Here is a 16,175-nt window from a genome sequence, read left to right as displayed (position 1 = left end):
AGTGTATGTTACGCTAAGGACATTCTTTATTTGGACATAGGGGAATAAATGTTTATACCAGACGGTTTATATGATTTTTATTAGATTGTCACTAAAAGAGCAGTATCACTGTGGGTTGTGTATAATATATTGCATGATTTGTTATCACTTTTTATTGTATATACAGTATGTTAACATATTTAGTTTGTCAGTTTTTGAGCACGGCACTCTTTAATTTTGCAAGTATCTACATTAATCTTATTTTAGATTTAGTGCACAACTGCACACGTCTTGTATATTTATTATTCCCATGTGCCTAACTTAGTACATGTGCAGAAACTTTAATCTTAGCATATTGTGTATAGCCATTTCCCCTCCTCACCATGGTATAATCAAAATAGGTTTAAACCATAAAAAGTGAAACTTTCACACTGAAATGGGATCTTTCTGTGCTGCCAGTCATGGAGGTATGGTGGAGGGGATGGGTACAATCAACCATTTTGTAATGTTGACATATCAGCTACAATAAAAATATTAAGGATCTTTATACATATGCACTGGATTTGACACTACATCTTTTGTCACTGTCAGTGGCCATTGCATATGGTGAGTTCGGCTGTCAAATGGCAGAAGTGTACATCTGCAGTAATAAGCGATAAGACAGGGCTCATAATTCCATGTCCTGAGCTACTAGCCAGGCCTTATGAGTTACTCGCCACCAGTTGCCCCGCCTAACATAAAATAATACACTCTTCCCTCCCCCCATACATAAAATAATACACTCTTCCCCGTGTTCCCTGCCCCCTCCACATATAAAATAATACACTCTTTTCCCCCACACATAAAATAATACACCCCCCTGTTCCCTGCCCCCCCCCACATAAATCATTTTCTCTCCCCCCGTCCCTGTCCCCCACCCCACCCTACCACACTTAAAATATAATACAGAGCCTTTTTGCAGGGAGGAGGCAAGCAGGCACAATGCCTGGTAATCCAGTGGTGATTAGTAAGGTCTGCTGAAGACCTTACTAATCCAATTTTTCAGCCAGAGTTCAGTGAAGAGCACTGGCCAAAAGGAACGGAGCCAGCACAGCCAGGAGCTGTCAGGACCGTGACCGCGTGCCTGACTGAATTTCCACTCACCCTCACTTTTTTTCCACTAACCAAATGCGAGCAGGCGAGTGGAAATTTTGAGCCCTGCGATAAGAGATTGAGATGTTGTCATCACTGATTACATTGCTGCTTGTATAACAAGAACATAAATAGATATTTATTTATCATGGACAAGATGATGGGCTAAATCTAGATCATCTCTGTAGAGAAGACTCCAAAAACCTGTTGGGGGGGTCACAAAATAAATCGGGGATGAAGAGAGAGAATAACAGGAGAGGCAGACTATTGTGTAGTAATTTTGTCTCAAAATATCAAAAGCTTGCATCAGATAAACAGGTTGTATCCGTATTTAGATCTTTACAGTCTACGACACTCTTTAGAATGCCTTTGTGCTTCCGCATAACAAATCTCGGTGCTTACCCCAAATTCATGTGCCTGTTTGGAAAAAAGTACCTGAATTTGGCACAAGCACCGCCATTTGTGATACAAAGGCAGATACATATCTGCCTAGCCACTGCACCTGTCACACAGCCAGGCACAGCAGCCAAGGAGTTTTGTTGTGGGTGGATGGAGCTTGATGAGGAACTCTGAGAGACTGGTTCATTGTCAGGTCTGCCTCCCTTGTGATTGACAGCAGGCAGTAAGCAGATTCCATAGCCAATAGACAGCCTGGCTATGGAATCCCGCAGGGTAGTACCCAAATCCCCTTTTTTATGGCCAATAAATTGCATATAAGCCCTCAAAATGGGGACAATAGATTTTCTAAGTCCTGGCCCCATAGACATGCATTGAGTTCGAGTTCGAATTCAAACTTTTTCCATGTTCTAAAGTTCAAACCGAACAGGGGGGTGTTCAGCCCATCACTATTGAATTCCACCCATCATGCCAAAGTTTCCACGGCCCACAATACACATCAATAGGAGCAACTTTGTTTGCCAGACATTGATACAAAATGTATTCTTCTCCGAAGTACATTTAGATAATAACATTTACCAATGTATGACACTTATCACAACATATATGATCTTCTAACGATTTTTCTGATTTCAGTTAGCAGAAGAAGAAGTGATAAAGAACCAAACTGCAACATTGTTAAACAGCCTTTATAATGCTACACATAGCAATGGGAGCACTGCAACACCCTACATTCATCCAGCGGATATGCCCAGAGGTCCCTGCTGGGAAACTAATGTGGGGATTGTAAGTTGTTTTGTATGTATAGATCAGAGAAAATATTGTTTCTCTTGTTTATAAACCTTATACTGAGGCATTATACACTTCAAAGCCTATCTCCAGGTAAAAGTGGTAGCCCCACTATGAGGGTTTTGTAAAGGACTTTTATTTACCTGATCCCTGTTCCCGCTGGCTCCAAGACCAGCTCCCACAGCCTCCTCCCGCCTACACTGATGCTTATAGCTGTGCATTATATGTAAGGATGCCAAAGGACAGTCCACAAGCCAGAGCAAAGAGGAGAGAGGTGAGGCAACTGTCGACAGCCAGGGGAGTGAGGATCAGGTAAGTAAAAATCCTCTTTATAATACTGCTAGACATAAACAAGTAGTTAACCTTTGCAGTGCTTCAGTAAACCCACTGCAAGGATAGTTTTTTTCCCTGGAGATAGGCTTTAAAGAAGAACTCTGGGCATATGAAAAATTAACCTATGCAGTGGGACTACCCCACACTGCAAAGAATACGTGCTCATTTTTTTCTAGGGTGTAAAATAAAAAAGACCAAATCCTCAGTCCTGTCTGACTGCTAGACTGGTCCCTGCAGCTTCTTCTTCCCCGACTCCGACGGTCTAAGGATCCGTGAGTCATCACGTCTAATAAAGTGTACTAGATGTGAGGATGCCGAGGGACATTCAGTGCCGGAGAGGAGGGCACAGGATTGAGGCTCAAGTGACAATTTCTTTTTTATTTTAAACCCTAGAGCATAATTAGCACTTAACCCTTGCAGTGCAGGGGTAGCCCCATTTCAAGGGCTAGGTTTTCATATGCCCTGAGTTCTTCTTTAAAGCTAACCTACAGTAAATAAAAGATGGCTACTTAACTCTAAAGATTTGTAAGGTTTTTAAAGCAAAGCTGTAACATTTTTAAAGTGTTAATGCTTACTACAGACCTCAATACTAGTCACCTCAATACCGGTTCTTCGATATCAAGTACAAGTACCAATACTTTGCTTTCAGTACTCACCGATACCTGTGCTTTCGCTGGCATGGAGGCGGCTTCCCAGGGAATCAGGAAGCCGGGCGGTGAGTAATGACATGGTGCCCGACTTCCTAATTGCCCGGGAAGCCGCCTCCATGTTATTTGGCCAGCTTGATTGTGATTGGCCGGGAAACCGGCTCAATGCCTATCAGCATTGAGCTTCCTGATTGGCCGGGAAGCCGACTCCATTCTGATTGGCTGGAAAGCCGGCTACCCAGCCAATAAGCATCGAGCCAGCTGTTCGCCCGGCTCAATGCCGATTGGCTGGGAAGCCGGCTTTCCATCCAATCAGCATGAAGCCGGCTTTCCGGCCAATCAGCATGGAGCCAACTGTTCGGCCGGCTCAATGCTGATTGGCCGGGAAGCCGACTTCCCGGCCAATCAGCATCAAGGTGGGCCATTACTTGCTGCCCAGCTTCCTGATCGCACAGGAAGCTGGCTCCATGTTCCCCTACAGACCTGCTGGTCAGAGGAAATTTTCCTCTGACCAGAAATTCTGGTATCGGGGCATTTGGGTAAGTACGAGTACTCGGCCAAAAACTTGTTATCGGCACCGATACCGACACTAGTATCGGTATAGGTGCATCCCTAATCTGCTCTCAAACTGCTGTAACATAACAGAACCACCATGCGAGTAACTGCTTCACACCATAACTTATGTGTTTGTTTATTCCTCTGCTGGCTCAGGAGGTCCATGTGGCACCTGTGGTCCATTAAATAAGGAAATCACAGAGACACAAAAACATCGAGTGACCCAGCCTGATCTGACCAGGACCCAGGACCTCCAGCCAGCCCATTCACTCCTGCTGGCACTGGTCTAACCTTTCTTCCCCGAGCACAAACCTATGTCCAAGAGTAGCCCTCCATTGGTACAGAATAACAGATAGAGTCTACCCCAAACTTCTTAAAAAGGCATGCAATTTTACTGGAGAATAAAGATTGAGCATTCAGCCATAATGAGTAATGGAAGCACAGTACTTGAACAATTGCAAGAGTTAAGAAAGCAAAGCAACTCATAGAGAGAACAAGATAAAGACCTGCATCTTGCAGTGGGTATAGCAATACCCTGGCTTACCTCCCCATGAGTGGGACAATGTCCTTATGCTTTTCCCCTAAGGGAAGCCCGTAAGGTAATGGTTCCTTCCTACATGGCCCCTCATGAACAGTACCACACACTAGCAGCTGTGTATTGCCCCCCCCCACCTCCCCCCCAGCTCCCGCCCTATCTACGTATACTCTTTTCAAGGGCACACCTGATGGTTACCCAGCAACCCCAGGAGGTCTCCTAATACCAAGACTATAAGATAAAGCAATCTAACTGACACAGGGGAAAATTCAGCAGTGCATTACCCTACGGTGCCATTACATCAATCACAAAATAACACACTATGAACATGAAAGTACATTCTCCGTAATAATACCATGAAGATATTATCATTGGTGCAATGAGAGGGAAAGTAACAAACATTATTTAATTAGGATAAGTGCTGGACCTCCACAGCCCAATTCCCATAGCAATTGCTCTCTCTGTTGCTTTTGCTGGTACAGCACAGTGCCAAAAGTCCAGAAATGCAAAGTTTCACTGGCTTATTTCACTATCTTGTCACATATTTTTCATGAAAGCATCTAAGTTTAAAGTATTACAAAGTGACTGGTACTATAAACTTATTTTATTTCATATCCTCAGGCTGCTACAGTAACAAGGGAAAGTGCACATATAACTTCTTTTGGTCCCTCCACAGCAGTAGGCCCACCTTAGCATATCAATGCATGGATTTTTTTAGGAGTATTGAGTCTCTAGCAACAGCTGCTTGTACTTGTTTAGCAACTGAGAAAGCGTACAGAATGGGACCAGCAGACTTATGCACATGGGCTCCTTTGGCCACTTTGAAGATATGAGCATCCCGACTTGATGCCAGCATGAATCTTGTAGAGTGCATTGAACATAATGCCGAGGACAACCTATGGAAATTTAGATGGCATTAATGGCATAGCTATAGGCAGGAAGGTCAGCAAGCTACAAGTGAAATAATAGAGCTCCTATAGTGTCAGTGGGTGGTACAAGTAATGTATGGAAGCACTGTCATTGTGGCAGACACTTACTTTTATTTAGGAAAAAAATGAACATTTATAGGTATAATTGTATTGGGCTGAGTTGTAAATGGCATAAATACTTCTTTCCCAGGGTTTTATATTTTGAATGTTCACTATTAAAACAAATGCTTAACTGTTTTTTACAGGAGTTTGTGAAGTTAACAGTCTCGGATACCCAGATGACATACATCATGATTCTTGTAGGAGACTTTGGGCGAGCAGTTATAGTTAGATTTCTCAACTACTGCTGGTGCTGGGATTTAGAAAGTGGATTTGTAAGTTTCTTTTATTAGGAGGGAAATACAAGGAAAACTTTTACTGTTATATTTTAGGGATAACACAACCTTTGTACACATTTGCAGCTACGTTAATATTGTAAACCAGGGCAGCTAAGTAATCAACTGTGTTACCAGTATTTAGTTCCATTATGGTGGGACACTTTCTTGAAGTTTTCATGTTACCAGACTGATAATGTTTAGATTTTCCTACATGCTGACGTAATACATGTTCTTTTGTATGACTGTGTTTAGAAAGTTGGCCTTTGACATCCAATACACATAATTCAATTACAGGGGTGAACCTTACCTGTTAGAGAATATATGTAGGGATGCAAATAATGATTATTTTCATAATTGATTATTTGACCGAATATTTTTTTTCGATTAATCGGATAAAAAAATTAAATAAATACTATCCTTAGTTTAAAATAAAATACACAAAAGCAGTGTTACAAACATAAAGTTTACTTTAGAATAAAACTGCAGGCACAATTTTTTTGTAATCGCATTTCACTGGAACGTACGGCATTGCGGTACTGTGCGTTACAGTGCGGGCGATCACACTGTGGGTGGGAGATGCCTTTGGGGTGCCATTAAAATGAATGACACTGCAACACACCTCAGGCAGCAGAATTTGTCAGGCCGAAACCGAAAATGACTTTTTTTCCCATCTTTTATAATTTTCTTTGAATAATTGCATTGCCACTTTACGGTCAGTGAAAGGGGACCCCCCAGGCACCATATTTAAAGGCATTTTTAATGTTTCATTTTAAGTGATGTTAAATCACTGCTCCTTTAAAAATTGTATTTTTTAAAAGTGTTTTTTTCATTGATACATGTCCCCCAGGGCAGTACCCGGATCCCCATACACTTTTTATGGCCAATAAATTGCATATAAGGCTTCAAAATGGGGACATTTAAATTTCTGAGTTCTACCCCCATAGACTTGCATTGAGTTCTAAGTTCGAGTTAGAACTTTTTCCATGTTCGAAAGTTCGAGTTAGAACCGAACACGGGGGTGTTCGGCTCATCACTAATTGTAAGCACATGGTGCTTGAATAGCTTCAGCCAGGGATTGACAGCTGCCAGTGACAAGATTCTGCAGATGGCTGCAGAATGTAAATACAGCAGGCAGTAGGAGGGTGCAATAGTCAGCCTGCTATTGGCCATTTCAAATTGCAATAGCCAATTTGCAGGCTGGCTATTGCACCCGCCCACTGCTTGCTGTGCCCTCCCAGCGTGGAGGAGAGAGCTAGGGGATCTAACCAACTAATCGATAATGAGAATAGTTGACAACTATTCTCATTATCGATTATTGTCAATTAATGGATTAGTTGGTTGCAGCCCTAAATATATGTTTACCCTAGTTTTAGGCTCCCTTTAACCATCCTAATTTACAAATGTTGTTAGTGTAAGTTTTACAGCAGCAAGATTTGCTTTTCTGAATTACAGCCCTGATTGTATAAAGATTATCTATTTGCTTAAGTTACATGTGGGAGATGCATTAATAGAATTAGTCAGGTATTTAGCTTGCACTAAGGTTACACTTACTAAAAATAGCAGTGTATTTTGGCCACGCCATGTTACTGCTTTAGATGTCTTGGGATTTCTGTAGTGCAATCAGGCACTACATCATTCAAAATATTTCTATATAACATTCACCCTCTTCTTTCAATTACAGCCATCTTATGCTGAATTTGATATCAGTGGCAATGTTCTTGGCCTTATTTTCAATCAAGGCATGATATGGTAAGGTCATTGAATGTCATGTGTCCTGAAAACAACTGCAGATTCTTTAAAGTATTATTGTTTTACAGACATATCCCACCGGGTTCCCCAGGTGCATTTAGCTAAATTTTCCATGTGAACTTGACCTTTTAGGCACATGTTCTCTGTGAATTTACTTGACTGGTAAAAACAGATCCTAGCATATCTGACCGTGCAGAACACAGATTGTGCTACATTCTGTGTTTATTACAGTTTACTTTTATCATTAAGTCACTTCATCACATAAATGTGCATCTACATGCAGTGATGGTCCCAGGAGGAATGACTGCAGAGAAATGTATAACCAGCGTGCACCCTAAATGATTCAGCACTTGGGTGAATTAATCCCTTTGACATGTCATATATTACCTGAGCTCTCATTCTGGGGGATTCCAAGAGTTTAGATTCACCAGTGAAACAACAATGACTTAATTCTTTCAACAAAAAATATTGTAGCTGAAATGTATCTTATTGAAATAATGACATTAATATGCTGGAAAGCAAAGTAATTAATCAATAGGAAAGCTGTGGTCCAGTCACTAAAATTTACTTGTATCAAGATGTTTTAGTATAACTTTGTACTGTAAAGACAAGAGAACATTTGTGTGATGATTAAGCTCTCAGCCTCACCCTGTGCAGAGATTTTCCAACTTACGGAACATAGAGCTAAGCACTAGCAACCTTTGTATACACAAGGTAGCAGCTATTACATGTTTTAATGGAAAGTCACACCATTTACAGCATTCGCTTTTGCAATTCTGACCTTTAAAAAAAATAGCTCTATCACCTGCTGCTGCACCCAGAGAGGAATGTAACAGAGTTTAAAAGTATGGAAGGTTTTTCAAAAATGCAAAAAAAAGGAAAATCAGTGCAAGAAATACTTACAGAAAATAAATTACAATAGAGACTTAAACAATAAAATAAAAGGGAAGAAAAGTGAAAATCTCATATGCAAAGTTTGCCTGGTCTGTGGTTTTGCGTAGTCCGATTCACTTGCAGGGAAAGTTTAATCTGATTTGGCAAAGTCACTTGCCATCATAAATATCTCATTATCATTCCTTCCTAGTTGCAATGGTAAACGAGAGCTCAGAGCTGCAATTGCAGCCATTTTGTCTTGTTACCTCAATGTGTGTTGCAGAACAGCCCCACCCAATGAAAAAATCCGAAGGCTGTTATATAGTTCTTGAGTGCTTTATTATGCTCCAGTGGACACACCCTTAATTATAACTATTCTAAATATATATTTCCATATTCCTATCTGACAAGGTTTCACAATCCAACAAGCAACATAATAAGTAGATAAAGTTATGATTTGTTAGGTATTCAAACATTATATATTTCCGATGTATATATCTCTTAAGATGTCTAATGAGTATTATTAGCCTTCTGGCCTTAAATCAAATATCTTTCCCCCCAGATTTACAAAATTATTGTATAAACTAGATGACAGGATTGTTCTATCTTCATGCAATAAATCTCAACCCACCACCTTAAATCAACCATGATTGTTAAAAACATTATTGCCACACACAATTTAGCAAGTCAGTAACAAAAATGGTCACATTTCAATATCATATCTATGCTTCATCAGCCATGCCTAAATCAGTCTATAACACAGGACAGCTACAAAAGAATGCAGAAATGCCATAAACCTGCACTAGCAATGTCTTCAAAACACTCCTAAGAAGGGCACGGTGTTTGGTGTCTAACTGAATGGTATCTTCTCTTACATTAATATGAAAGTTCACTTTTAGGTAAAAGTAATGCTAAAGTGTAATGCTAAACTGCTCTCTCAGCCTGTTTATGACAGGGTCATTTACAACAAGGTCCTTATTATGAGCCTTGCAAAGGTTTGGGAAAAATCAGGGTAGCATTGTGTTCTCTCCACACTTTGAGGTTCATCAGACCTCATTATCATCACAATTTGTTCTCCAAGTTTTTACCAATCATGGCTTATTTAAGGGGAGGGCTGAGAACAACCCTGTGATCTACTTTATGCAATATAATCATAAATTGGTAAATCTGGGGTGAGGAGGAATTTGGTTTAAGGCCAGTACCTATTTGCCTATTTTGCTTGGCTGCTCTATTAATTTTTATATGCTTTAAAACAATATCATGGGAGTTGCCATTGCTGACATGTTTGTTTGTTTTTTAAAAGGCTTTAGGGCTTTAATCCCTATGGAGGAATGCAGAGAGCAGAAAACAATGTTCATTATCACATTATGTATTCTCTACAGGATGGGCACATTTTATGCACCTGGGCTGATAATTGTGAATGTACTACGACTCGTCTCTTCAATGTACTTACAGTGCTGGGCAGTAATGAGCAGCAATGTTCCACAAGAACGGGTTTTTAAAGCTTCAAAATCAAACAATTTCTACATGGCTCTTCTACTACTAATCCTCTTCATGAGCCTGCTGCCTGTGGCATACACAATAATGACCATATCTCCCTCCTTTGACTGTGGACCTTTTAGGTAACAAAACATGTTAAAATACATCAATAGATAGATAGATAGATAGATAGATAGATAGATGTTGCATATTGGGCACATCAAGGTGAGTGTGGTAGAGTAAATGATCTGCCTGGGCAAATTCTGCCTCAGTATGTATTTGGTGGGTTCTGTGAAACCTGAAGCCACTGACATGTTTGTGTGAATTGGAAATTTGTGATTTGCATACATTGTATCTGAGCTGCAACATCCCCACTAATGCAAATGTAAATAAACCTTCGAAATTGTAATAACAGTGGAAAATTGTAAGAAACAAATATATCCTGAAACAAATATATCCTGCATCCTATACAATAAAATAAAAAAATATCTGCCTGCTTAAGTATGCTTACAAACACAAATTTCAAGAGCTGTGGAAAGGCATTAAACTGGCAATATTCAAGATTCTGTGTCATTTAATGAAAGCATAATAGTATAAATGGAGCCTTAAATCCCAACATGTAATATATATTTTTGCTTACCAGTCATTAGATGAGGTGCCTGCATTAGTTTTAGTTTTTTCAGGATATACTGTATTTAACCTGGTAATCCAGATTGGACTTTAACTATGTTTGCATTTGTTTATCTCCATTACATGGGGGATAATGGGATAACATTGGGTTCTTGGTTTCTGTTGCCTTGTTCATTTTTTTTATAGTGCACCTAACATACCTATAAACAAACATATGTAAGTAGACACTTTTATACTTGTACTGTTTATATTTTTTTCCAAGTGGAAAACACAGGATGTATGATGTACTACAGGAAACCATGCAAAAGGATTTTCCACCTTTTATGACCACAGTATTTGGCTATGCATCTAATCCAGGAATAATCATTGCAGCAGTTCTCTTAATGATGTAAGTATTACAAACGAGTGCATTTAGAAAGAATACACAACACAATTATCATTATAGTCATGTGACAAAATGGGAATAATCATTATTAGGGATGCACCAATACCAATACTAGCATCAGTATCGGTACTCATACTCATGCAAATACTTCCGATACTTATTCTGATACTGGAAATTCTGGTATCAGGAAGCCGGGCGTCGAGTCATTACATGCCACCCGGCTTCTTGATTGGCCAGCGAGCCGGCTCCATGCTCCCTCGTCACTTGGTGATGAGAGAGCATAGAGCTGGCTTCCCGGCCAATCAAGAAGCCGGGTGGCGTGTATTAACTCGCTGCCCGGCTTCCTGATTGGTTGGGAAGCTGGCCAATCAGGAAGCCAGGCAGCAAGTCATTACCCAACCCTAAGCTTCCTGATTGGCCAGAAAACCGGCTTCATGCTTCCGTGTCACCTGTGGACGAGGGAGCATAGAGCTGGCTTCCCGGCTAAGCAGGAAGCCGGGAGGCAAGTCATTAGGCGCCGCCTGGCTTCCTTCATGGGACTTTCTGTATCGGTATTCGGTATGGCGAGTACTGAAAAAAAAAATATTGGTACTCGCACTCGATACTGAAAAAACAGTATTGGTGCATCCCTAATCATTATGATCAAAGCTGTTTTAATAAACAGAAAACGTATCTTAATGAACAGTGTAAAACAATTAAAATATTTGCTCTTTATAACTTTTGTACTGGTTAATATGTGACCTGATGATATAGATAACTTTTCCATGGAATCAAAACTTCCGAACATGTATTCTTCATTGAAGAAGCAGGTTGATACAATATATTTTTCAAATGGAATTGCTTCACTTAATATGTTTATTCAATAAAACCCAATACCTAATGTTTAAAGATTGCCATCCATTATATTGTGAGATACTTATGTGAAGATGATATATATTTAGTAAAGATGTGATATCCATCTAAGTAAATACAACGTAATAATATGTTTTTTTAATTGTTGCTCTATTTAGTATGGCAATATATTACCTCAATGCTATATCAAAGTCCTACAAGAATGCTAACATTGAGATGAAGAAGAAAATGCAGAGGGTATGTTGTTTAAAGTATCCTTGTAATGATCCAGAATCATTGTCACTATTAACTATATGAAAATGGCTTTAAATATGTATATTTCAAGTTGTGACCCACTAGCACATACTGTATTTAGCAAGTGGGGTCCATAACAGTAAATACACCTAATATTTTGAGACTGATAAACATGCATTTAAAAAGGGTATTGAATGGAATCAGTAGGATGGACACAAGGTAGGACATTTATTGAATGTGTTATCAAATCAAATTACATGGCAATAGACACGTAGGGCAGTTTCTAAGGCATGATCTGTCCACCTGAAAGATTGTCTGCTGGCTAGTGGGTTCCTAAAGTTGTAGGTCAAGCTAAGGGATTAGGGAGGAGGACAAAATGGGTAGATACTTGGTTCAGAACCTGCATTACTTAGGCGTCATTCACACTTGTACTGTACTGCATTTAGATTATCCAAACACAAAAGAAATTATCTGGGAAGTATAAACAAAGTTTATGCTTCCCAGGTCACTTTTCCTGCATTTAGAAGTTCTTGCTTTAACCTTTTAGCTGCTGAGGCTTTTTTTTGCACACTTGTTATAATCCATATTTTAGGCCTGAAAATTACTTAAAACCCCCCAGATTTATATATTTACTGAAAGCACAGCCCTGTAGAATAAAACATTTTGAGGTTGCGTAAATCTTTATCAAAACCACAATTTCAGTAAAAATGATATTTATGTTAATTTTAGTGCACCAAAACACAATGTAATACCCATTTTTTGTATAATAAAAAAGATGAAGTTTTGCTGTGTAAATTGATAACCAACATGCCAAGCCTTAAAATTACATGAGCCCCTTAAACAGCAACAAAATAAGGTACCCCGAATTGTCTATAATGGACTTTAAAAGCATGCACAGGTCATCAGTTTAGAGTTAACAATGAATATTGGCCCTAGAGTTATTGCTCTCACTCTGTCGAATGTCGATACCTAACATGTGTAGCGCAATCATTGTTTTCGTATGTAAGTGCACATACGAAAACATTTACGTATTTGTATGTGTTTATGTTACTATTTTACTATGCACATGTTCGCGGGTGCGGGGGATTTTTCTTGTATTTTTACATTTATTTTTATTTTACTTTATTCTTTAAAACTTTTTTTACTATACTTAATTAATATTGCAATAATAATATTACTTGCCATGATAATATATCTCTTTAAGATGACATTAGTGGTCTAGTAGACCCCTAGTAGTGTCATCTTTCCACTGCAAAGAAGCTATTCAAGCATGGATCATGCTTGAATAGCTTATTTTCTGGCTTCTCTAGCCAGGGAATGACAGCTGAGGAAACGGAAGTGATGAAATCAACATCGCTTCCGGCTTCATTCAGCAGAGAAGAGATCAGTGAACAGACGCTGGTCTCTCTACCCTTTACTTGCCGACACCCATGATGTTGTCACAGGTCCATAGGAGGGGCAACGGAGCCCAGGAAGCAAAGCAGGCGTGTCAGGTTCGGGGGGGAGCAATCTTTACCAGTTCCTGGAAGTGATCTGGCAGCACCTCAGTCTGAATGACACCATTGAAAAATCATTACCTGCATTTATGTGCATTTAAAAATGTGCTCTAAACACATATAAACACTGGCAGTGTGAATGAGGCCTTACTCTGTGAAGCGTTAGCATCAGGATCAGTATCAGGTTCAAATTCCTGCTCTTGCAGCAGGTCCCCATAAAAAAAACTGCAAGAGCTTTGATTTGTATATACAGTGGCTATGAAAATCTGTTAGATCATGCCCTGTCTGAAAGTGGCCTGTAGGCAATGGTGCAATGCTCCCTATACTTCAGGTGGACAGTGGTGGTTGGTGTAAAATCTCACTGCATGTTTTTACTGGTGCCATAAACAATAGATTGTTATCCAATAAGACTAAAATTGTCTGTGATTGGAAGATTCTTGTGACATGATTTTAAAGCAAAGCTTCAGCTTGTTAATTTTCTATTGTATAGCAAGGCAATTAAATCATAAATATAAATGCCATATATTACATTTTACTCTTGTGCCTTTATAAGGCTTCCCAAATATCCTTTGTGTCCAAAAGGAAATATTTGTTGACTTTGGGATATATTGTGTATATTCAAGCAATTTATATTTATCTTCAGTTTTCCTGCAGTTCCCCTCCGGCAAAACTAAACTAAACTTGCTAATTTCCTTTTTGGCATTATATGTACTTAAAGCCTTTGCATGTACAATGGCAGGGAGATAATATATTGTATGAGGAACTCATATTTCCCTGCCATGCCTCACAAGTAAAATTATGCTTTCAAAGCAGAATTTCTAAAGTGCATCATGGTTGGACTATGAAAGCTACACTGAAATAGTCAGTCCACACAAAATTAATTTAGAGCTGGTGTCTGAGTCACCCTTGGTTTCTTATATCTCATGGAGCCATAATTCAAAGTTCTGCTTACCTTGGAGCTTCACTTCACTTTCAACACAGTGAGTGTTGCCACTTCTAGTGTTGTGTTCTGTAACAAGACATACAGCTAAACTAGGGCCACGGTGGGGAAAAGTAAGATCCTCTATTATATTTGCCTCCATGTCACCAGCAGGGAGATATACCCTCACTTTCTGTTCTGGTAACATCCTAATAAAAAATTCCAGTAGGAAGAGTTGGACTTTATCAACAATTCCCATAGTAGGTGGTAAGAAATGGGAACCAAAGCTTAGAGATGCCATCATAAGTCCCTATGAGACATAGAAATCAATTAGTGATTTAACTCTCGTGGATCCACCAAAAAGTGACATATTAGAATTTGATCTACTAGCCCTGTACTACATGCATCATTGACAAGCCAGAAAAGGAGTTCTGGATTGGTGATCATAACATGGCTTATTCAGTTGCATTTGAGCAGATTACTGAAGAAATTACACAATCAAAATATATGTACACCTTAAACAATGAACTTCTCTTATTTGCTCCTTTTTGGTCTGTTAAATATGCCATTAAAAAAAATGCAGTCACCACATCTAAAGATTAAACTGCAAGATATGACATCTTATATTTGCTCTTGGGCTTAACCCCTTTATGACCGATTACAGAATTATCCCGTCACCATCGTTCAGTTCGTTAATGTCCGGTACCATTAACCATTCGGTACCATGAGCACTGGTCTGTGAAGGGACCAGCAGCTCATTGAATTACTACTGTTGATGGGTTCCTCGGGGTGCAAAGCAGACCCTCAACAGCAGATTAGGTGGTCACAGTTTTGTGATCACAGCGAGAGCTGATCGCTGTGATCGCAGCACTGTGACAGTAAACTGCTACCCGGCTGTGTTTACAAACTGATACAAATTATCTCTAAGCAGAATACTGTATTCTACTCAGAGATACTAAGTATCAAAGCCCCTGTAAATAAAAAAATAACCTGTTAGTGCCCCCTAGTTTAAAAAAAAAAAGTTTAAAGGTCAAGAAAAGTTAAAACAAAAATATGTTTAATAAAAAAATGATAATCAGCCGATCCAACATGTGGATCGGCTGAGCCGAGCCTCCGGCAGGCTACTCACTGCTGTTCAGGCTATTCTTATGGATGCCGAACAGCAGTGAGTGAATAGCCGAATGCCCCTGAGCGGCATTCGGCTCGGCTGTTCTGCTTGGTCCCTCAGAGGGACCGAGCAGAACAGAAAAATAATTTAAGTTTTTAAAAAAAAAAGTAAATAGAAAACGATTGTGAGGAGCTAGCAGTGACAGCTAGCTCCGCCCAATAATTTCCTATTGTCCGCCGGCTCTGCTGCCATAAAAAAAAAACGGGAAAAAAAACCTCTCCTGGGCGCTCTGGGAGCCTCCCGCTCCCGGACGCCCAGGAGAGAGACACTGCTGTGTCTTTTTTTTTCTTTATTCTGACACGGAGCAATGTCAGAATAGAAAAAAAAAAAATTCCCATTGAAACACATTGCTACATTACTATTGGCTATTTTAATTTGCAATAGCCAATAGTAAACTAGCATTATACCTGCCCTCTGCTGATGGACCTGATGGAGAACTGCATATGGCGGGTACAATGCTAGTTTACTATTGGCTATTGCAAATTAAAATAGCCAATAGTAATGTAGCAATGTGTTTCAATGGGAATTTTTTTTTTTTCTATTCTGACATTGCTCCGTGTCAGAATAAAGAAAAAAAAAAGAAACAGCGGTGTTTCTCTCCTTGGCTGCCGGGAGTAAGAGACTCCTGGGGCGCCAGGGAGAGTTAGCTGTTTGGAGATCAGTGTCCCTGGTTAGCAGGTAACCAGGGATGCTGATCTCTCTGCAAGTGGCCGGAGCCA

General features: G+C 39.7%; 1 protein-coding gene across 1 annotated transcript in view; it reads left to right on the top strand.

The window, feature by feature from the left end:
- The window catches only part of LOC108791707 (transmembrane channel-like protein 2), a 52,325-nt gene that overhangs the window by 29,440 nt on the left and 6,710 nt on the right, over positions 1 to 16,175 (top strand). Inside the window, exons 11-16 of the mRNA XM_018562265.1 lie at positions 2,143 to 2,292; positions 5,540 to 5,668; positions 7,353 to 7,420; positions 9,676 to 9,915; positions 10,665 to 10,790; positions 11,798 to 11,876. Coding sequence (XP_018417767.1) covers positions 2,143 to 2,292; positions 5,540 to 5,668; positions 7,353 to 7,420; positions 9,676 to 9,915; positions 10,665 to 10,790; positions 11,798 to 11,876 — 792 coding nt within the window. The remainder of the gene's footprint in view (positions 1 to 2,142; positions 2,293 to 5,539; positions 5,669 to 7,352; positions 7,421 to 9,675; positions 9,916 to 10,664; positions 10,791 to 11,797; positions 11,877 to 16,175) is intronic.

The sequence above is a fragment of the Nanorana parkeri genome, unplaced genomic scaffold (genome assembly GCF_000935625.1).
Source record: "Nanorana parkeri isolate BGI_ZX_2015 unplaced genomic scaffold, ASM93562v1 scaffold569, whole genome shotgun sequence".
In the NCBI taxonomy this organism is placed as follows: domain Eukaryota; kingdom Metazoa; phylum Chordata; class Amphibia; order Anura; family Dicroglossidae; genus Nanorana; species Nanorana parkeri.
This window is presented reverse-complemented; position numbering and strand designations above follow the sequence as displayed.